A 23,026-nucleotide genomic window follows, 5' to 3' on the forward strand; every position below is an offset into this window, starting at 1 on the left:
CTTAACCAAGTTTCAGTAATGGCAATCAAATGACCTTTTCATTTCTGAGACCATTCTTGCAAACCACCTCTGAAAACTCTCAGCACACCCTTTCATAAATGTAGGACCCAAAACTGCTACAATACTCCAGGTGCAGTCTGACCACTGCCTTATAAAGTCTCAGGATCACATCCTTGCTCCTACATTCTAGTTCTCTTGAAATGAATGCTAACATTGCATTTCCCTTCCTTACCACTAACCTGCAAGTTAACCTTCAGGAAGTCCTGCACAAGGACTCCCAAGTTCCCTTTAACCTCTGGTTTCTGAGTTTGCTCCGTTTCAAAAATAGTGTCTTGTGTCAGTCTCTCATGATCTCGACCATAACGTAGATATTCCCTTTATTCTCTTCACCCCTTGATTTTTTACCATGCTTAATTCTGATGAAATATTTTCAACTTGAAATTCTCCTCAGATGCTGCCTATTTCCAGCATATTTTGTTTTTATTTCAGTTTTTCATCTTTTGTAATTTTTCAAAGTGTTTCAAATCTAGCAGTAATTAGAATTTCCATTCTGTTAACAGTGATGATGCTGAGATACATCGTAGGACTTGCTGGGACACTTCATCATTGACGTACCCTGGGTCATCGGCTGTTTCTGGTCTTTTTAACATCAGACACCCTCGCCCTGGCAACCCTGCCAGCGTTGATCAAGTCCTGGCTAATATCCCAGTAGAGTTGATCACAGGTCACACCTCTTGATCCATAGCCACTTGGAGGCTTGTTTAGCAGTCTCTGCGATGTTCTCGATGGCTCTTTTCTTTGCAGCCCCTGTAATGCCAAGGAGAGAATAGGTTCTGCACAGCGAGCAGCCAGCAAAAAGCTCTAACCTCCAACCTCTACAGGCTCACATCGTTCCCTCCACCGGTCCTGGTATTTGGCTTTCTTATGCCCAAACGTCTCCTCAATCTGGTCTTCCCAAGGCACTGTCAGTTCAACCATGAGCACCTGCTTTGAGGTTTCTGACAGAATGACCATATCAGGCCTCAGGGACGATGATGCACTGAAGTCAGGAAACTTTAATTGGTTGCCAAGATTGACTTTCAATTACACTATGGTGAGCAAGCCTGCTGGTGATCTGTGCTGAGGCTGTAGTTGGTCTCCAGCTTTGACAAAGGCCACGGGTTTTCTGGGTTGTGGAAGCACTTACTGCTGTAATGGCCATGTCAATACTACCTACCACTGTTTTCAGCAGCAGGCCATGGTGCCAGCGATAGCATCCTTCTACTAAAGCTTTTGGTCTGCTGCTGAGGAAGTGTTCTAGGGTCCCTCTGCCATGGCCCTCACTTTTATACCAAGCAAAAAGGTTTGCTGGATTAGGCAGGTCATCATACGCAACCTGGATCATGAACTTGACGTGCTGGGGTTCTGCCTGCTAAATGTTGGACCAGGAGATCTGCTTCAGCATACCCTTCCAGCTTGTTCAAGATCCCTGCTGCCCCATTCCTACCATCCTGGTGGTACTCACTTCCTTGACCTATTTGCATCTGTCCCTGCCCTGGGCCCTATGACAGCGGGGCAAAGGAAGCTGTCCAGCCCTGCCCGACCAGAAGCTACTGTCCCTACCAGATCCCTGTGCCTCAGTCATCTCCACTGCATCTCGACCTTCCATTTCCTGCCTGTCCAGACCACAATGCCTGCTGACAAGACTGGGATTGCTGGCATCTCTGTACAGCAGCAATTAACTTGTACAGGAAACCATGACTCCTTGTTCAGCCTGCTGAAGAGAAGCTGCATTTTATTCCCCTTCCTGTACAAAGCAGTGCTGCTCAGGCTATGTGGGAGTCCCAGTCACCTTGGAAGGTAGCCACTAATGGTTCTTTCAAGAGCTCAACTGTTGACAAGGATACCTCATATACTAGCATGGGCCAGGGGATTCAGGGGAGGAAGCTATGCTGCTTGATCCAGGCCTTGGACTTGTCAGGTAGGGCTGACTTGTCCGTATTGGTAAGCCAGACTTCTAACTCCTTGGTGGTCTACTGGATGGCAATTGCATTTCTTAGGCTGCAGTTAAAGACCCTCCCCAGGCTCTTGACTGGTTTCATGAGAAAGGAGAAACGGAACTTGAGTCTGCCATTCTTTAACACCAGAAACCTGGATTCCTCTGGCTTAATGATATCTGATGGATATCTGATAGATAGCTGGATAGATATCTGATGGATAGGGGAATCAAGGGATATGGGGACAAGGCAGGGACTGGGTATTGATAGTGAATGATCAGCCATGATCTCAGAATGGCGGTGCAGACTCGAGGGGCCGAATGGTCTACTTCTGCACCTATTGTCTATTAATGATCATCTTTGTCCATGCGATGAGTCTCTCTACCCCTGCAGGATCTATCTACAACCTATGACTGATGTAGTTGTCACTGTGAGGTCATCTGGGAAGGCTCTAACTGGAGACTGCCACACACCTGTCTTAGTCAAAGGGCCTCTGCACTCCACTTTGGCTGCCTTAACCAGCATGTTAAGGATGCAGTGCCATAAATATTTAGATGGCAGTTGTTAATGTGTATGATGGCACTCAGAAGAGACTGCAGATAGAATAACTGGCCATTTTAATGAGTTATTTTACTGTTGCAAAACCGCTTTAACTGAGTGATAGCTGTCTTTGCCTGCCACTTGCTGGATTTATTCAGAATTCAACTGTTGGATCTCACAGCCGGGTATGCATTATTGAATCTTCAGGTTAAAGCAAAAATGTATATCCTATCATGGGACATCTAGAAATTCAATGTTTTAGTTTTTACAGGAGAGGAAGGAAAGAATGGATGATGTGTTGCGGTTCCAGAGAGGAACATAAAGATACACAACTTTTCACAGCTCACCTTTAAAATTCAAAATTCCTCAAGGGAGAAAAACCCACAGTCACTTTGGTGAGATGCAGGAGGAAGAGTTAAAGAACCTTTCTACTTCCGGCTGCAAAAAGCTGAGAAACTGAAGTTAGAGTAACCACAAAATATTCAAATGCCAGAATTTAACCAGGGAGTCATACATTGATTTAAAACAAATGGATTCAGAAATGCAAATAATCTTAGTAACATGCTATATCAAATTCCACCTTGCATTGTCTGATATGTACAGGCTCGGCTTCAGAAAATAATTAAGGTCCGTATGTTCCAAACAGCTGTGGAACAATGTTGAGAATATTGTCAACTCATTTCCCAACATGCTGCAGATAAAGAAAATCTAAACCAACCACAATTTGAATTGAATCTAACATGGTCATCACACCTCCCACCTGAAACAAGAAAATATCTGCAGATGCTGGAAATCCAAGCAGCACACGCAAAATGCTGCAGGAGCTCAGCAGGCCAGGCAGCATCTATAGAAAAGAGTACAGTCAATGTCTCAGCCCAAAACATCGACTGTATTCTTTTCCAGTGACGCTGTCTGGCCTGCCGAGTTCCTCCAGAACGCTCCTGCTGAGCGTGTGTATCGCTCAGCCTCCCATCTGGATAGTTAAGTAAAAGTAGATTTCTCATCTGGAGGAAACTTTGGGTATCCTTAGAAGTACGATACAGAACAAAGTAAAAGTTATTCAATATGAAATATGGGAGATTCAATCTCAGATTATAACACAAGAAAACAGTCCTGTCACAGTTCCCAATTTATCTTCATACTATAAATTGTGTGGAGCTTAACTGCACCTTTTCTCTTGTGTGTTTATCATTGGCATGCTAGCATCATTTATTGCTCCAAACAACTTTCTGTCCTTTTAATTTTTCTCATATATTATTACCTAACTTCGAAGCCAAGAAAATGTTTAGTCTCTTCCTATTCTCTTTTCACTTCAAGTTGGGTGCACACTGTTACTCAGACTTCTAGTCAACTTTGAAAAAAGCAGCTCACCAGTAACTGGAAATGAGTAGAATGAAGTATTGAAGTTCTCAATTTGCTTGTTTTCTTTTTTCTTGCACAAAACTAGGCAGTCTTGGAATTGGTCCAAATTTAACTGGGGGTAAATATAAAAATAAACTGGTTGAAAAATAAAATCTTTGTAAGATTATCATGACTTAATTCCAAATCATAGCATTCAATGCAGAGCTAAATGTTGGAAAACTGACAAGTTGGGATGTTTCCTATCATCAGTTTTGGTAAACTTATCCTTACAATATCAACACATTCAACTCAATTTTCCAGTCTTCAGTAATTGTTTCCATAGAATGCTGGTTATGCAATTGAAAAGTGATTAGAACATGTGCATCAGCTTGTTGTATGCCTACTCTTTACATCTATGCCTTCAGTAAATTCCCCTCCTTGGAATGGCTGCCATAACTGTTCAGGGGTGAAGGTAGCTGGGTGGACAAAATAGTTTTAAATATCACTCTTGGAAATATTAAAAAAATAAATTCACTGTCAAACCTAGCCACTTTCAATGACCTTAAATTCAACTGTTGTTTGTTCCTTGCTTGGAGTAAGTATAATTCCACAGTCCATTGCAATTACACAAACAAAATCAGCCAGATTAATTTGAGGAACTATTTAAAATACAACTTTATGGTTACTACTAAAGCCAAAGGAACAATTCTGTACATTATTTCCTTCCTCTTCTCTTCTTGTAACAAGAACACAATTGCAGTGATACTCTGAAACCTCAACCACTAGTCAGTAGACAGTGTTTATGAAATAACTATGGTGGGGTGACTTCCTAACTGAAGCTGGTTTACATGTGTTCTTTTCATCCTGGATGTACAGTATTGTGCAAGAGTCTTAGGCACATGTAAAACATTTCTGTAAAGTGGCTTTCAAAAATAATGAAATTAGAAGTTTCTAAATATCAAAAAAATTACTATAAAAAACAGTGAACAGTAAAAAAAAACTAAATCAAATCAATATTTGGTGTGACCATCCTTTGCCTTTAAAACCGCATCAATTTTCTTAAAACTGTTATGCAGTTTTATAAGAAAGTCAGCTGGTAGTTTGTTTCAAGCATCTTGGAGAACTGCCAGAGTTCTTTTGCAGATTTCTCGCTTGCTTCTGTCTCTCCAGGTAATCCCAGACAGCCTCAGTGATGTTGCGATCAAGGATCTGCAGAGACCACACCATCTGAAACAATATAAAAAATCTAAGCAGCCTAAGAATTTTGTACAGTACTGTATGGTGGCATTCAACTGCAAGAATTCTGTTCTAAAGTGGAAATGTAGGGAGAGGAGAGAGGGAATCATATCAACTGCAGCATCACGAGTTCCGCCCAAACTGGAGAACAGGTGGGAAATGATTCTGTACTGTTGTTTTATTAAGTTGGATGTTAAAGTGAAAAAATACAAAATGGTAAGACATACAAGAAATGTTCAGCATTTCAAAATTTTGGGTTCTAAGTATATTTACCCAAATTTAACATTTACAGTTTCAAGATCTTAAATAGAAAGATCATTAAATGTATTTTATAGCATCAGGACGAACTCCAAATGGAGCACAGTACAGGTAAGTAGATTATTCTGTGCAATGCAACACTTTTGGGAGTTTCATAGTTTTTCTTGTTTGATGAAGGCACACACTCAAAGCAAATATCACGTGGAAATAAAAATCAGGGTGTTACAAACCAGAAGTGCTATGAGCAGAGGGCTTAAACAAGATATAACGTAAATGAGAACAATACTCAAAAGGTCTTCTTGCTTTGAAGAGATTTAATCCCTGGTCAGGCTAAAAGTCAACAGCCCCTCTAACAAAGTACTTCAGAGCACAGTGCTTTCATACCCTGGGGTTTACCATCATGGAGTGCAACTGTCTTTCATAAAGTGGCACAAGTTTACTATACAACTTTACACATGAAACAGCTTCCAGTTTTACACTAATACCCCAATGTAAGCGGAAAGCCAACATGCCAGTATATACACAATTATTAATGTAATTATTAACGCCAACAGTGTAACAGTGTGCGTGCCATTTGTCCAACAGTTGTTCCTCCTTCAGTGAAAGGCAGGCGCCTTCTCAAGCCTCCATGTTTTCCAACTGTCTATCTAGACAGCAAATAGATTCCTGCATTTCAAATGAGCTTGCACATTCACGTCTCTGTGGGACAAACATTTCGGTCTTTGCAGCAGAAATAATGGACCACAACACCATTGGGATAACGGGCAAAGGCACTAGAAGAAGAGAAACAACTTTAAGTAACCAATCTGAAGAGGAGAAAAGCATTTAAAAATAACACAAATTGGAAAAAGCAACTTAATTTGCATTTAACTCTTTAAATTGGGGTAGGATATAAACTGAAAGACAAAGTGAAATATTTAATTGACCACCATATCATCCAGATCACCTGCTATTATTATGTTGCTATTATTATATTTTTCTATCTAACTTACTATTTTCTGATCCATGATTGTCATGTTCCAACACCAGGTACTATGTTGACTAACTGAATCTGTGCCAACATTGATTCTTTAGTTATTAATAAGCATAAGTCAGTAGTATGAATTAACAGTGTCTCCCAAAAGAGATTACTGTACAATAATAGAAAATTAGAACCCATCACTCTTCCGATGTTCTGATGGGCAATCTCAAATTTAGCCCAAACACCTATACACATTTATTCAGATACTTTTCACATAGTAAAGTCTTAGATGCCAGCATGTCTTTCAAGTAGACCAAAATCCCCTTCTCTGAATGTAGTATCTATAAATTGGAATAAAATTAAGATAAATATGTATACAACAGTTCAAGAAATTGAACTGAAATTGAAATTCCACATGCTCAGAAAAGGTAGTCCTCCTGCCAACAATTTACCCAGCAGGACTAAGCTTGATATCAATATACTAGTTGCTTTAATTTAATAGAGTCCTATACCATTTTTGAATATATTCATTAAGCAGTGAGACAACTCAGAAATACTTAGCAATCACAATATTTTAATTCCTAATCAAATATAACAGCAACACTCTTAAAGCAGCAAAATGTAGAATTAAGCCCTTCTATATTTGTCAAAGAGGCTTATATTTTGAAACTCAATCCCACAGTAAAATATCAATTAAATGCTCCAGTGCAAATTACTGTAATCTGCTTTTGTGTGTTGCAGGAAGTAAGTTTAACAATGGCTTCCACAGGCCACTTTTAGACCACCACATTGTTTTACAGTTCAAACTCAGCACTCCACAGCCAACCCCACCTGCCCAGTGCTTGGGTTGATGACTCTCATATCCCATGACTAGTTCAGTCTTCAAACCTCTCTATCGTGGCTCTTTGTCAAACATGAGTCAACCATCCCCTTCCTACTATCTCAGCAACAGTGAATGACGTGGATTTCACCTACCAGATGTGCATTACTGAACGTATATTAATTGCTCTACCAGGAGGGACAGTGATGGCATGTGGAGGTAAATGGGATGTAAGGCATCAAGAGAGGAAGCTGTACCTTGTGCTGCTGTAGCAGGAAACTAAATCAAACTCATAGGACTGGTGCAAGCTCATGGGGAGGGATGTGGACATAATGAGAACATTCAATTATATTGTTGGTGTCAATAAGGGAAAATGTTTTCCACTGGATCATTCAAAATCTAAGAAAGTAAAAATAAGGTACTCTATTGTCATTGAATGAAATCAACAACTAATTTTCCAAAAATCATACAGCAATGACAGATTTATTTTATAAACAACTTATATATAAAACTATTTTTCATCATTGTGTTTTTCTGGAGCTTTTGACTAGAGAATGGGGTAAGTTACTTCTTTGCTTAAAAAAGGAAGTAAACATAACCTTAATAATTTCTGGGCAACAAGTTTAAGATCAGGAGTGGGAAAGTGGTTAGAAACATTAATCTGGGACAGGATTGATAGTCATCTGGAGTAAATAAGTTAATTAAGGCAAATCAATGTAGGTTTCTTAAGGGCACATCATGTTTATCCAATTTGACAGAAATTTTTGATGAGGTAGCACATAAGAATTAGTGAGGATAATGCAATTGATGTGTGTACAATGGACTTACACAAATCTTTTGAAAAGATGCCCCATATTAGAAAAGGTTTATTAGAAAAGTTGTAGCACATGGCGTGTAGGCACATCAGTATGAATTGTTAAACTAGCAAAGTGCCACGGTAGCACAATGGTTTGTATAACAGGACAGCAATCACTGATCAGTGTTCAAATCCCGCCGCTGCACGTAAGGAGTTTGTACGTTCTTCCTGTGACGGCGTGGGTTCCTTTTAGGTGCTCTGGTTTCTTCGCATATTCCAGAGCATAAGTTATCTGGAGTTCAATCCGGCTAAATGTGAGGTGATGCATTTTGGAAGGACAAATCAGAAGACTGAGTACAGGATTAATGGTCAGTTACTTAAGAGTGTGGATAAACAAAAGGACCTTGGGGTTCAAATCCATACATCCCTCAAGGTCGCTGTGCAGATTGATAGGGTAGTTAAGAAGGCCTATGGGATGCTAAGGCTTCATTAACAGGGGGATTGAGTTCAAGAGTAGAGAGGTCATGTTGCAACTCTACAAATCTCTGGTGAGACCGCACTTAGAGTATTGTTTTCAATTCTGGTCACATTATAGGAAGGATGTGGAAGCTATGGAGAGGGTGCAGAGGAGATTTACCAGGATGTTGCTTGGTTTAGAGAACAAGTCATATGAAGCAAGGTTAGCAGAGCTGGGACTTTTCTCTTTGGAGAGTAGAAGAATGGGAGGGGACTTGATAGAGGTCTACAAGATTATGAAAGGCATAGATAGGGTGGATAGTCAGTACCTGTTTCCCAGGGCACCAACAGCAAACACCAGAGGGCATATGTACAAAATTAAGGGAGGGAAGTTCAGGGGAGACATCAGGGGTAAGTTTTTTTTACACAGAGGGCTGTGAGTGCCTGGAGCGACTTGCCAGGGATGGTGGTGGAAGCTGAAACATTAGGGGTATTTAAGAGCCTCTTGGACAGGCACATGGATGAAAGAAAAATAGAGGGTTATGGGGTAGTGTGGGTTTAGTACTTTTTTAAAGGATTATATGGGATGGCACAACATAGAGGGCTGAAGGGCCTGTACTGTGCTGTAATGTTCTCTGGTTCTATGGTTCCAAAGACTTATGGTTCGGGATTGTGAGTCATGGGCACGCTATGTGGGTGCTGGAAGCATGACCACACTTGTGGGCTGCCCAATCAATCCTCGCCTATTTGATTGATGCAAATTTCACAATTCACTGTATGTTTCAATGTACATGTGACAAATAAAATGAATCTCTAACCCTTAAAAAATCCACCTGTGACTCAACATATTTTGTAAATATAACAATGCCATAGGCATGAAATAAAAATAAAGAAATGCAGAACTTTGACAAACACCAGGTCATGACTGGTTTGTTAATACTTCCCCTTGGTGACTTGGCAGTTCCTCACAAAACCTCAGCACACAGGCAGTGAAGAGTTGCTGGCAGCGGTTCAGTAGATATTAAAAACTGGATATGTATGTGGGTTATGCTTTGGTGTTTATATGTGTATGATGGTTACAGTGTGCAAAGATGTTATCTGTACATTCTGATACTGCATACATAAATACAAGATCCATTCATGCATTCTAAACACATGATAGTGAGGGTCATTTGAGAGCAAGTTTGAAAAATCAGGACAAATAAAATGTGACATCCTTGCTTCTGATAATGTGAAGCAAACTCATGTCCTTTGAATAATGAGTATTTATGAGGTGGTTGAAAGCGGCTTTGGTGGCTTTATGCTCGTCAACAAGTACTCACTTTTTTTGAAGGCTTCCAATATTAATTTAATCTGGCTGCTCAGTGACTAAAGGTCTATTTTGCAAATGCAATGCTGAATTTATTATGGAACTCATTTTCGTTGCTGTTACAATATTGAATAATGAGAACCATTTACATTCATAACATGGCTAACCAAAACTTTTAAAACCACCATGTTCAGAATTCAGTATTGTATGCAGGAACAGCTTCACAATTGAACAAACACCATCTCCATGGAAACCATATCTGTTACTAGCTTCAAACTTTGACATGAAATGCTTGAACATTATTGAAGAGCTACCATCTGTACCACTTCACTGATGAAAGAAACATTTAACTTAATGGGGAGGAGGCCATGGACCCAATAGAATAATTCCTTGCGTTAGCAGCACGTAAGGATCTGTTGCCTTAGTTTCACAGAAATTAAAGAGCTTTTGTCCATATCCAAACTTGCAGATTCTTGTTCACGTATTACCTAAGTTTACTGACGGACATCAATTTCCCATCAATGGGCATCCAGATTTTAAGATTCTCATTCATGTTTCTGAATCCCTCACTCCTTCTCATCACTACAACCTCTTTCAGTGCCAAAAACATCATCAACACTTCCACCTTGCCTCTCTTCAGCCCTCACCATACAACTCCACTCTTATACCTTTGCATGCATTCAGTTACCACTGTTAAAATTTAGAATTCCCTCTCTAAATCTTCATACGTCTCCACCTATATTGACTGTTTGCCATTACGGCCTGGTATGGGAACAGCAATGCCCTTGAACAGAAAATCCTAGAAAAATTAGTGGATATGGCCCAGTCTATCAAGGGCAAAGCCCTCCCCTCCATTGAGCACATCTACATGGAGCACTATCGCAGGAAAGCAGCATCCATCATCAGGGACCCCCACAACCATCAGGAAGAAGCTACAGGAGCCTCAGGAATCATACTACCAGGTTTAGGAACATTTATACCCCTCAACAATCAGGCTCTTGAACTAGAAGGGATAACTTCACTGAACTGTTCCCACAACCTATGGACTCACTTTCAAGGATTCTTTATGTCATGTTCTTGATATTTATTGCTTATTTATCTATCTATCCATTCATCCACTTCTTTTTTCTTCCTTTCTTTCCTCTTTTGCATTTGCACGATTTGTTGTGTTTGTCTGTGCTGTTGGGTACAGTCTTGCATTGATTCTATTATAGTTCTTGAACTTACTGAGTATACCTACAAGAAAATGAATCTCAGGGTTGTATATAGTGACATATATTCACTTTGATAATAAATTTACTTTGACTTTTAAAACTCAAAATGCTTAAGGGCGTGAATTTTGTTTGAAAAAGTTCTTGTGAAATTCTGCTGCATTAAAATGCGATAAAAATACAAGTTCTTATTGTCAAAGTAAAACTTAAGGTTAAGGAATTTAAATTTAAATTCTTGGTTCTGCTTCAGACTATTAGCTTAAGCCAGCCTAAAAACATCTGGATCAGCTGTGAAATAAATTCTCTTGCATGTTACACTACCACCCAAAGCAGAGTTATCATTGTCTCTAATAATGTCCATTGGCCTGCCTTTTCAATGTCATTGTCATAGAAGCAGGCCCTTCGGCCCATCAAGTACATGTCAAGCTATTAAATTGCTTATTCCCACCGACCTACACCAGAACCATAGCACTCCATAACCCTACCATCTATGTTACTATGGTTCTATATACACTGCTTGTGCTGGCAGTTCGTTTCACACTCTCACAACCCTCTGAGTGAAGAAGTTTCCCCTCATGTGCCCTTTAAACTTTTTATCTTTCACCCTTAATCCATGACCTCTATTTGCAGTCTCACCCACCCTATCTATATCCCTCATAATTTTGTATACCTCTATCAAATCATCCCACTATCTTCAATGGTCCAAGGAATAAGGTCCTAACCTATTCAATCTTTCCCTATAACTCAGGTCCTCCAGACCTGGCAACATCCTTGTAAATTTTTTCTTCTCTTTCAACGTTACTTACATCTTTCCTGTAGGTACATGACCAAACCACAACTGCACACAATACTCCAAATCAGGCCTCACCAGCATCTTATACAACTTCAACATAACATCCATCTCCTGGAGTAGAGTGCCCTTCTGCTTCAAAACATCTACCATTGTCCCTGTACCTAAAAAGATCAAGGTAACATGTCTGAATGACTGGCGTCCTGTCGCACTCACCCTAATAATAAGCAAATGCTTTGAGAGGCTGATCAAGGACAGTATCTGCAGCATGCTGCCATCCACACTGGACCCCCTACAATTTGCCTACTGACACAACCAATTCACAGATGACACAATAGTCACAGCTTGACACATCTAGAGAAGAGGGATACTTATGTGAGAATGCTGTTCTTGGGCTACAGTTCAGCATTCAACACCATAATTCCCTCCAGGCTCGACAAGAAACTCAGAGACCTCGGCCTTCACCCTGTCTTGTGCAGCTGGATTCTGGACTTCTTGTCAGATCACCAGCAGGTGGTATGAATGGGCTCCCTCACCTCTGCCCCTCTTAGCCTCAACACAGGAGCCCCGCAGGGCTGTGTCCTAAGCCCCCTCCTTTACTCTCTGCGCACCCATGACTGTGCCACCCACAGCTCCCACACTCTAATTAAATTTGCAGATTATACTACACTGATTGGCCTAATCTCAAATAATAATGAGGCAGCCTACAGAGAGGAAGTCATGACCCTGACACAGTGGTGTCAAGAAAACAACCTGTCTCTCAGTGTCGCAAAAACAAAAGAGCTTGTTGTGGACTACAGGAGGAATGGAGAAAGGCTCACCCCTATTGACATCAATGTATCTGGGGTTCACAGGGTGAGCAACTTCAAGTTCCTCGGTATACACGTTACCAAGGATCTCGCGTGGACTGTACATACTGGCTGTGTGGTGAAAAAAACACAACAGCGCTGCTTTCACCTCAGACTGCTGAAGAAGTTTAGCATGAGTCCCCAAACCCTAAGGACTTTTTACAGGGGCACAATTGAGAGCATCCTGACTGGCTGTATCACTGTCTGGTATGGGAACTATACCTCCCTCAATCACAGGGCTCTGCAGAGAGTGGTGCAGACAGCCCAGTACATCCGTGGATGTGAACTTCCCACTATTCAGAACACTTACTGCGACAGGTATGTAAAAAGGGCCTGAAGGATCATTGGGGTCCCGAGTCATCCCAACCACAAACTGCTTCAGCTGCTACCATCCAGGAAACGGTACCGCAACATAAAAGCCAAGACCAACAGGCTCTGGGACAGCTTCTTCCACCAAGCCACAAGACTGATCAACTCATGCTGATACAATTGTATTTCTATGTTATATTGACTGTTCTGTTGTATATCTTACTGTACATACTATTTATTACAGATTACTGTAATTCGCACATTGCACATTCAGACTAATGCAAAGAATGTAAGAAATAAAGTCAATTCAATTCAATACTTTGATTTATGAAGGCCAAAAACTTTCTTTATAATTCTATCTACCTGTGACATCATTTTCAATGAAATTTGGACCTGTATTCCCAGATCCCTTTGTTCTACAGCATTCCTCAATGCCCCTCCATTCACTGTGTAAGACCTACCCTGGTTGGTCCTACTTAAGTGTAATACCTCACACTTGTCTGCATTAAACTCCTCTACCATTTTCAGCCCATTTTTCCAGCTGGTCCAGATCTGGCTGCAAGCTTTGATAGTTTTCATCTCTGTCCACTACACCCCCAATCTTAGTTGCAAATGTGCTGATCCAGTGACCCACATTATCACCCAGATCATTGATACAGATGGCAAACAACAACGGACCCAGCACTGACCCTGCTGCACTCCACTGGTCACAGTCAGCGAGGCAACCATGTACTACCACAAAGTCAATGCCTAATCCAACTTACTACCTCATCTTGAATGCCAATGACTGAACCTTCTTGAGCAACCTCCCTTACGGGACCTTGTCAAATGCCTGCTAAAGTCCTTACTTATTGCCCATTACGGCAGCAATGAAGGTCCTCCATCTCTGGCAGTGTTCACGGCTTCCTTCATCATGTCAGTAGCTTTCTCCCAGTTTTCACCACTGTCAGTCACGCAAGTCCTGGGTGGAGACTCAGGAACACCATTGCACTTAGATGTAGAAGGATTCTTTCTTATTTGCTGTTTCCATAACAATTTAGTTATTAGGCCTGAGCTTTGCTATAGTCCATGTGGACAATATCCACCATCTTGCCTTCATCAACTTCCCTGGTAACTTACTCAAAAAATTCTCTAACGTTGGTTAGTCAATGTGGCATGAAGTCATGCTGACTATCCTTAATATACTTACATATCTGGTCCCTCAGAGTACCTTCCAGTAACTGATATCAGACTCACCGGCCTATAATTTGCTGGTTTATATTTCTTAAACAGCAGAACAACATTGGCTATCCTTCATTCCTCTGGTACATAACACGTCGCTAACGATGATTTATCTATCTCCACTCAGGCTTTGGCAATTTCTGCACTTGCCTCCCACACTATCTGAGGGAACACCTTGCCAGGCCCTGGGGATTTATCTATGTGCTAATTAACTATCTTGTAAGGTGCTATATATTTTGCATATCAAGAAAATAGTACTAGAGCCACAAAATGAATGTGACAATTTCTGTGCTTGTGTAAACTGCTTCACATATCTTGGTTGTGCATCCCTCAATCTCCTTGGGCTCACAGCAAGGTGCTTTGCTTTACAGGTGAGCCGCCTGAGGCCTATACTCACTATTGCAAAGGTTAGCATTGAGTTAGCTGGACAGGAGGCAGTGGCCTTCTCTCAGGTCTCTAGTATGGTGCTTGCAACAAGGCAGTCCAACACACCGCTCCCTCTGCATGATAAGCTTGCACCCTTTTATAAAATGGCAACTCTGCACAAAATACAACTGCTACAGGAATTCAGCACTTAGGTGACATTTGTGGAGGGAAATGGACAGCCAATATCTCAGGTTGAGTCCTTTATCTGACTGTCAGTGTTCCCTCTATAGATGCTGCTGAACTTAGTCGTTCCTTCAGCAGTTTACTTTTCGGTTCAGATTCCAGCATCTGCATAAAATACTTTGATCAGGACTTGTGATAAAGCCTCTCACATGTGGACAATCCTGGTATCAGCTGGATGTACGCTCATCCTTAAAGCTAAAGCCAAACTCTATCTGTGTGTCCCCAGGAGTCCATGGTTTTCAGCCTGAAGTTGTAAAGCTTCAAAAGAAAAACAAAAGCCCGATAAGTGTGAGGGGTCTGGACAAGTGATAGCAGAATCACTGTAAATTTATAGCACAGAAAACCATTTAACTTGCTGAAAAAGCCCACCCAGACTAATTCCATTTTCCAGCATGTGATTGACAGCCATGTGGTCATGGCTCTTCCAAGTTCACATCCAAATATTGTTTACATCTGACGATGGTGTCTTTCTAGTCAGCAATTCCAGACTCCTATCACTACTTGGCAGAAAGTATTTTCATCATTTCTCCTTAAACTCTGTTGTCAAGTGCTTATAAAATCTACTCCATCTGGTTTTGTACCTCTGCTGTCCTTCCTACTAAACCAGTCATCCCCACCTTCCAACATTTATCTCAATTAAGTCTCCTTTCACATTCCTCAATGTCGAAGAAAACTTTAACAGGCCATACTCTTTTCCTTAGTCATCTTTTTGCTCCAAGTACATTAGTGAGGCTGCCTTTGAAATAAACAGTATATGCTTTTGGGAAGATGCCATTAATCTGGAAGGAGAACAAATGAGAATTAGATAGATGTTGGTAGGGCTCAGGTTACTGAGTTATGGAGAGCCTTTGAGCAGGTTGAGACTTCTTTCATTGGAGTGCAGGAGAATGAGTAAAATCAGGAGGGACATAGATGAATTAGTGCTTATGATCTTCTGCTCAGAGTTGGGGAACTCAAGAACTAGAGGACAAGGTTTAAGGTGAGAGGGAAAAAATTTAATAGGAGCCCAAAGAGCAACGTTTTTGCCCAGAGGATGGTCAGTATATGGAATGAGCTCCCAGAGGAAGTGGTTGAGGCAAGTATATTAACAACTTGGACAGGTACACAATAGGAAAGGTATAAATAGAGGGATATGGGCCAACTGGACTGCTTGGATGAGAACCTTGGTCAACTAGACCAGTAGGGCCTTAGGGCCGGTTTCTGTATTGCATGTCTCTAAGTACTTATCAAACTTTGGATACATTTTGCCAATATTCTTTTCATGTCCTTAATGGCCTTGTAATTTGATCCCTGTTGATCACAGAACTAAGATATCGCTCAAAATGCCTGTTATAAGCTTCGTTGTTTTGTTTTGGTTATCACTTAAGGAGGCTTTATACTTGGCAGCCTTTGTGGAAAACATATTTAGCCCGAACCCAATGGAAGTATTCTATCACTCTGAGATTAATTCACCTTCAAGTTTTTCCCAAGTCCAATTCAAGGAAACTGACATTCCTTGAATTTAGAACCTTCACTCTTAAGTCATTTGAGCAATTGTGGGGACATAGAAAGGTGTATGCACAACAGAAAAGCTAAACCTTTAAAGCCTGTGCAGTAATCCTCTAATCCAATGCTGTTAATTCATTGTCTCTGGTTCTTCAACATCCATGGTTAGTTCTAGCCTTGACTATCAGTTTCATCCTTGATCTTACACTGCCCAAGTTGATCTTTGGGATAAGTTCTCAAGAAAGAATCTATCGTTCTTATTTGGATGTTATTCACAAATTAAAAGGTCACAGAACAAAAAGTATAATTTGCTGAGGAGAAACTGGTGACTTCAAGCTTAACTACTTAACTAAATAAACTTTAATAAATATGTAACTGTATCTATAAATTTATTTATATCTATATATAGATATTGAACACTTAAATATATATATATATATATATATATATATAAATAAATATTTAAGTGTTCAATAAATTTAAGGACAGATATCTAGTGATCAAACCTGTTTCCTATTTTTTTCTTGCAGACTCGACAAATTTTCTCTTCGGTAATGATGCATTTCACCTCCTGATGGTAAATCCTCTGCTCTTGGATCTATCAAATAATGAAGAATGGAATTTGCATTTATATATGTTACCTTTTATAAAGTTGACAAAATATTAAGAATTCCAGTCTCTCCCACCACTCCCCCACGATGTGGCCAATTAAAAAAAAATGTATTTATTTCCTTTTCCCTCACAAATTCCATGAAGGGGAATTTCTATTACCAGAATAACAGTAATATGTGGGTCATCTGTAATCAGGAGGTTTCTGCACGATACTAAGCCTTACTAGTCATCTGGCAAGTTGCTTCTCAGTGGAATATGAGGCCTTAAGGGTGGGTGCTTCAAGGGCAAGTTACCTGACAGTCTAGCCAGTTCACCTGTCAGCAAAAGATCTAAGCACAGTTGTTACAACATGCTCCAAAGCAAAAGATTCATCTGTCCCTTTCCTTGTTTTTGTTTCTTATGTTCTATATGGAAACCTTTTAACCACCAAACACTTCGAAGTTAGGGATTGTAAAGTGAATATAGATTATCACTCTTCCAACCCAGCCTATCCAAATTGAAGAGAAGCTCTTCCCACTTCCATAAGACAATTTTTCTCCACTTTGCATTAGTCAACTAGCAGAATCTTCAGATGAGATGGTCAAATTAGATGCAGTAGTGTGTAAAGGTTCTCTACCCAAAATCACTCTTCATGGAAGTCCTGTGGCTAGAGACACATTCTCCTTCTTAGTCTTGAATGAATGACTTATATTTTGTAATGGATGACTGGAAAAGGCTGACTAGTGGTCACTGGAATAGGACTTTAAAAGCTTTCTTTCTGCATTTGATTGGGAAAGCCTGGCCTTCAACGTGTGCTTCCTGATATAATGCACAGAAAAAGTATTTAGTTTCAGCTATACTACAGTCAACTTCAGCTATTAGGGATCCATTCAGAAAGATAAAATACTGTTTGATACACTTGAAAATTATGAATCAGCGGGAAAGAAACTCATTTTCAACACGTACAACACGCTGGAGGAACTCAGCAGGTCGGGCAGCATCCGTGGAAACAAACAGTCAACGTTTCGGGCTGAGACCCTTCGTCAGGACTTCGACAGTCCTGATGAAGGGTCTCAGCCCGAAACGTTGACTACTCGTTTCCACGGATGCTGCCCGACCTGCTGAGTTCCTCCAGCGTGTTGATTTGACCACAGCATCTTTGTGTACTCTGTGTTTAAGAAACTCATTTTATCACTGTGTTGGTGAGGATGCTACATTTTCATCATGCATATGGAATACTTTGAAGCAATACTTTTGATTATTTTGCACTCAAGATCTAATGACTTACACGAAGGAATTCAGCATGAAGAAGACTTTTCTTAACTTGATTGGAGCGTCGTTTCTGAGCATTTCCTTCAAGAACATTCTCCAGAAATACTTGAATCTCCCGGATTTGTGTGTTGGCAGGAAGCAGATTCAAAGCCTATGGAACATTACAGAAACAATGTTGCTCTATGACTATAACCAAACCCAATATTTTACTTTGGTGTAATACCCATTCTACTATATAGCAAACAGTCACTTTACGTGAGAAGAACTCACAATGAAATGTTAGAGAGCTTCATCAAAGCTTACTCTTATTGACAGATGTTAGCCTTATCTGGAAAGTTTTGGATTAGCTCGGTTTGAGATTCAATTCTAAAGGGCTAATAAATGGACAGGTTGCTGACATGCACTTCACAAACAGTGGCCAATTGGATTAGTGGAATTCCTTTCAGATAAAGATCTGAAAACTATTTTGGTGTTTTTATAGTAATTGTAACTAGCTTCTATTGTGTATATAGAGAATATCGTCATTCATGTAAATACTGAAATTTAATGCATCCATAGCATGTAAGAAAGCAGTAATGATTCAGCCCTGCAAGACAAATAAAATATTATTCTTGATAATTTCTTCCTAGATGTATCTAAATATAAGCCTCTTGCGCATGTTTTTTAACGAGAGTATAGACAGCCCATATAGCTTTATTTGTGAACAGAAATTAAAACACATTTAAACTGATAAACAACAACACGTTGGTGAGCTCAGTAGGTCAAGAAGGTGACAAGGAGGGAGGGCAAGAGTACAAGACAGCAGGTGATATGTGAATCCAGGAGAGGGAGAAAGTGGGTGGATGGGGGAGGGGTGGACTGAGAAGCTGGGAGGTGGTAGATGCAAAAGGTAAAGGGCTGGTGAAGAAGGAATCCATTAGGAGAGAAGAGTGGACCACGGGGAAAAGGGACGGACAGGTGGAGGGGCACCATGTTGAGGTGACAGCCAGGTAAGGCGAAGAGAAGGAGTAAAAGGGAAGCCAGATGGGGGAATGGAAAGATTGGAAAGAGCGAAGGTGGATGGTGGGGGAGGAGTGAAATTACCATGAGTTAGAGAAATTCTTTTTCAATCTCTTTATTATTATTATTATTAATATCAACATGATAAGATTAATACATAGATAGTGGGATTACAAACTTACAAAGTTACACTGAACATGAAAGGATACACAAGCAATAATTACAATATAGTTAAGTCTTCCCAAATCATGAATGATACAAATATCATATAAACAGAACAAAACTAGATATATCATATATAAAAACAGAAAAGAGAAAAAGAAAAGAAAATTAACCCTAAGAAAAACTAATCTAACAACCTAACACTAATAAAGAGAAAAAAAAGAAAAGGAAAAAAATATATATTAAATAATGGGCTGTTGATAGTATCTATTAAAAAAGTACAAAATCATTGGTGTTGTCAACTCCGATCCTCTCAACATATGTATAATCAAAACCGAAAAAACGAATAGGATTGGAACAGGGTCAAATTACATCATATGAAGATATTGAATAAATGGTCTCCATGTCTTTTCAAAATTAATAGAAGGGTCAAATACAACACTTATAATTTTCTCCAAATTTAGACATAACAAAGTTTGAGAAAGCCAATGAAATACGGTAGGAGGATTAATTTCTTTCCAATTCAACAAAATAGATCTTCTAGCCATTAATGTAAGAAATGCAATCATTTGACAAGCAGAAGAAGATAAATGGATTGAGTCCATCATTGGTAAACCAAAAATTGCAGCAATAGGATGAGGTTGTAAATCAACGTTCAATATCGTGGAAATAATATCAAAAATGTCTTTCCAATATTTTTCCAAAAGTGGACATGACCAAAACATATGAGTTAAAGAAGCTATCTCAGAATGACATCTGTCACATATAGGATTTATATGGGAATAAAAATGAGCCAATTTATCCTTGGACATATGAGCCCTGTGCAAAACTTTAAACGGTATTAATGAATGTTTAGCACATATAGATGATAATAAATTAACTAACTGAAGAATTTTATCCCAATTCTCAATAGGGATAGTAAGGTTAAGTTCTCTTTCCCAATCATTTTTAATCTTATAGAAGGCCTCTGAACGTATTTTCATAATTATATTCTAAAGTTTTGATATTACACCTTTCTGAAAAGGATTTAGTTCTAACAAATTCTCCAAAATAGCCGAAGGCTCAAAATTTGGAAAGGTAGGAAATACAGTGTTTAAGAAATTCCTAATCTGTAAATATCTAAAAAAAAATGAAATCTAGGCAAATTATATTTATTAGATAATTGTTCAAAGGACATAAAACAATTATCCAAAAATAAGTCAGAAAATCGTAGTATTCCTTTAGTCTTCCAAGCTGAATAAGCTTGGTCTATAATAAAAGGATGAAAAAAGAAATTGGATACAATAGGAATAGTTAAAACAAATTGATTCAACCCAAAAAATTTCCAAAATTGAAACCATATACGTAAAGTATGTTTGACTATCGGATTGTCAATTCGTTTCTGCAAATTAGAAAGAGCAAAGGGAAGAGAAGTCCCTAAAATAGAACCCAATGAAAATCCTTGTATAGATTTAGTTTCCAGACTTATCCAATGAGGGCTAAAAGATAAATCCCAATCCTTTAACCAACATATCAAATATCGGATATTCACTGCTCAATAATAAAATCTAAAATTAGGCAATGCCAATCCACCTTCCTTCCTTGCCTTCTGTAAATATCTTTTACCTAATCTAGGATTTTGATTCTGCCATATATATGAGGAAATTTTTGAATCAACATTGTCAAAAAAAGATTTCGGAATAAAAATTGGTACCGTTGAAATATACATAAAAACTTGGGTAAAATAATCATCTTAATAGCATTAATCTGACCTATCAGAGATAGAGATAATGGCGACCATTTAGTGAACAAACATTTAATCTGATCAATTATGGGTAAAAAATTAACCTTCAATAACTCCTTATGGTTTTTTGTAATTTTAATCCCTAAGTATATAAAAGAGTCATTAACTAATTTAAAAGGTAAATTTCCATAAATTGGAACCTGTCTATTTAAGGGAAACAATTCACTCTTATTAAGATTTAATTTATACCCGGAAAATTTACTAAACTGAGCTAACAATGATATAACTGCAGGAATGGATTTCTCAGGATCAGAAATATATAATAACAAGTCATCTGCGTATAATGATAACTTATGTATATCCATCCACGAGTAATGCCAAAAATGTTCGGTGATTCTCTAATAGCAATTGTTAGAGGTTCTAAAGCAATATCAAATAATAATGGACTAAGCGGACAACCTTGCCTGGTACCCCAAAATCAATGAAAAAAGGGAGATCTTTGATTGTTAGTAAAGACCGAGGCTACTGGAGTATGATATATCAGTTTAATCCAGGATATGATGTTAGAGAAATTAATGCTCATGCTATCAGGTTGGAGTCTACCCAGAGCATCCTTAAGCACCTTCGCTCCGTTTGCACACAACAGGCAGAATTTTTTGAAGGCCAACCATTTTAATTCTGCTTCCATTCCCTTTCTGACATGTTGGTCAATGGCTTCCTCTACTGCCATAATGTGGCCACTCTCAGGTAGTGGAGCAGTACCTCATGTTCCATCTGGGCAACGCCCAACTTGATGGTATGAATGCATGAACATTGATTTTTCTAACTCCCAGTAATTTCTCCCCCTTTTTCTATTCCCCAATCTGGCTCCTTCTTACCCCTTCTTTTCTCCTCACATGCCTATCACTTTCCTCTGGTGTCCCACCTCCTTCCCTTTCTCCCACGGTCTACTGTCCCCTCCCATCATATTCCTCTTCTTTAGCCCTCATCTCTTCTTCCTATCACTTGGCCCCTGGTTTCACCTGTTTGCACTCCTTCCCCTCCCACCACCGTCTCCTTTCCTTTCAGTCCAGTAAAACCACATTTCTCAGTGGGTCACAAAAATGACACACTTCAGAAGGTCCTCTTCAAACCTTTACCTCTTTCACTCACCCTATCCCAACTTCTTCCTTTATCACCCTTCCCCCTCACCTGGTCTCAGCTTGCACTCCTCCTCCCTTCCCCACCTTATTCTGCCTTCTTTCTCTTTTCTGTCCAGTCCCGATGAAGGGTACTGGCTTGAAATGATGACTGTTTATTCCCTTCCACAGATGCTGCCTGACTTACTGAGTTCACCCAGCATTTTGTATGTTGCAACATTTGCAGAACCTGTTGTGTTTTTGATTAAACTGATAAAAGTATACAGATCATCAGCATGTTCTGTTAACATAAATAAACTTAAAGGTAATCTATAAAAGGCATACAACAGATTATCTAGGTATTGAAATTGAAGTGGTACACGAGGATAGAAAATTGGAACACTACCATAGAGATAATATGCAAGGCTTAGGGAAATGAATACATTTACTGCTCATCAAAACCTGGTTTACAACAGCAGTATCCTCATTGCATAAGCATCTCAAATGTCAAACTGAGACACAGAATTGAGCTGATCTGTATTCTATGTGTACAAATATATGTATGGGAGATCAAGTATATATAAATATTTACGTTCACTAAAGATAGGTTGCTCTTATCAGTGTCAAATAGTTTGAAAATATTAGGTCACATAATTCAGGAGAGTGGGCACCCTTAGCAGTAAATGGGGCAGAGGCAGTGTGAACTTGAATCATATTTGAAAATCAATGCTAGATATGAATTACAAGCATATTGGAGCAATAACTGCTTCAGTCAGCTGAGATTTCTGACATTTGCAACTGAGTATAAAATCACCCTGACAGTACCTTTGTAGTGTCTAGCTTGTTGTGGTGCACCTCTAGTATTCTCAGTGCTGCTTGCAGGTTTGCCTGTGGTTCTGGTACCTCCATTCGGATTGGCCCCACACAGTGAATGTCAGGTGGTGAAAGGTACATACGAAGTAAAGAGAGGTATACCTAAATGAAACAAAGAGATA

General features: G+C 39.4%; 2 protein-coding genes and 1 long non-coding RNA gene across 3 annotated transcripts in view; 1 reads left to right on the forward strand and 2 right to left on the reverse strand.

The window, feature by feature from the left end:
* Positions 1–5,021, reverse strand: part of LOC132382607 (uncharacterized) — a 43,405-nt gene extending 38,384 nt beyond the window's left edge. Inside the window, exon 1 of the long non-coding RNA XR_009508417.1 lies at positions 616–5,021. This is a non-coding gene — a long non-coding RNA (uncharacterized LOC132382607). The remainder of the gene's footprint in view (positions 1–615) is intronic.
* eif2ak4 (eukaryotic translation initiation factor 2 alpha kinase 4) overlaps positions 1–5,170 on the forward strand; it is a 187,398-nt gene extending 182,228 nt beyond the window's left edge. The window contains exon 40 of the mRNA XM_059952972.1: positions 5,028–5,170. Within this exon, the coding sequence (XP_059808955.1) occupies positions 5,028–5,031 (4 nt within the window). The 3' untranslated portion in view covers positions 5,032–5,170. The remainder of the gene's footprint in view (positions 1–5,027) is intronic.
* Positions 5,171–5,253: 83 nt separating this feature from the next.
* Positions 5,254–23,026, reverse strand: part of vps39 (VPS39 subunit of HOPS complex) — a 113,743-nt gene continuing 95,970 nt past the window's right edge. Inside the window, exons 22-25 of the mRNA XM_059952985.1 lie at positions 22,857–23,006; positions 18,046–18,180; positions 16,673–16,764; positions 5,254–6,124 (exon numbers count right to left, since the gene is read on the reverse strand). Coding sequence (XP_059808968.1) covers positions 6,043–6,124; positions 16,673–16,764; positions 18,046–18,180; positions 22,857–23,006 — 459 coding nt within the window. The 3' untranslated portion in view covers positions 5,254–6,042. The remainder of the gene's footprint in view (positions 6,125–16,672; positions 16,765–18,045; positions 18,181–22,856; positions 23,007–23,026) is intronic.

Source organism: Hypanus sabinus, chromosome 2 (genome assembly GCF_030144855.1).
Source record: "Hypanus sabinus isolate sHypSab1 chromosome 2, sHypSab1.hap1, whole genome shotgun sequence".
NCBI lineage: Eukaryota > Metazoa > Chordata > Chondrichthyes > Myliobatiformes > Dasyatidae > Hypanus > Hypanus sabinus.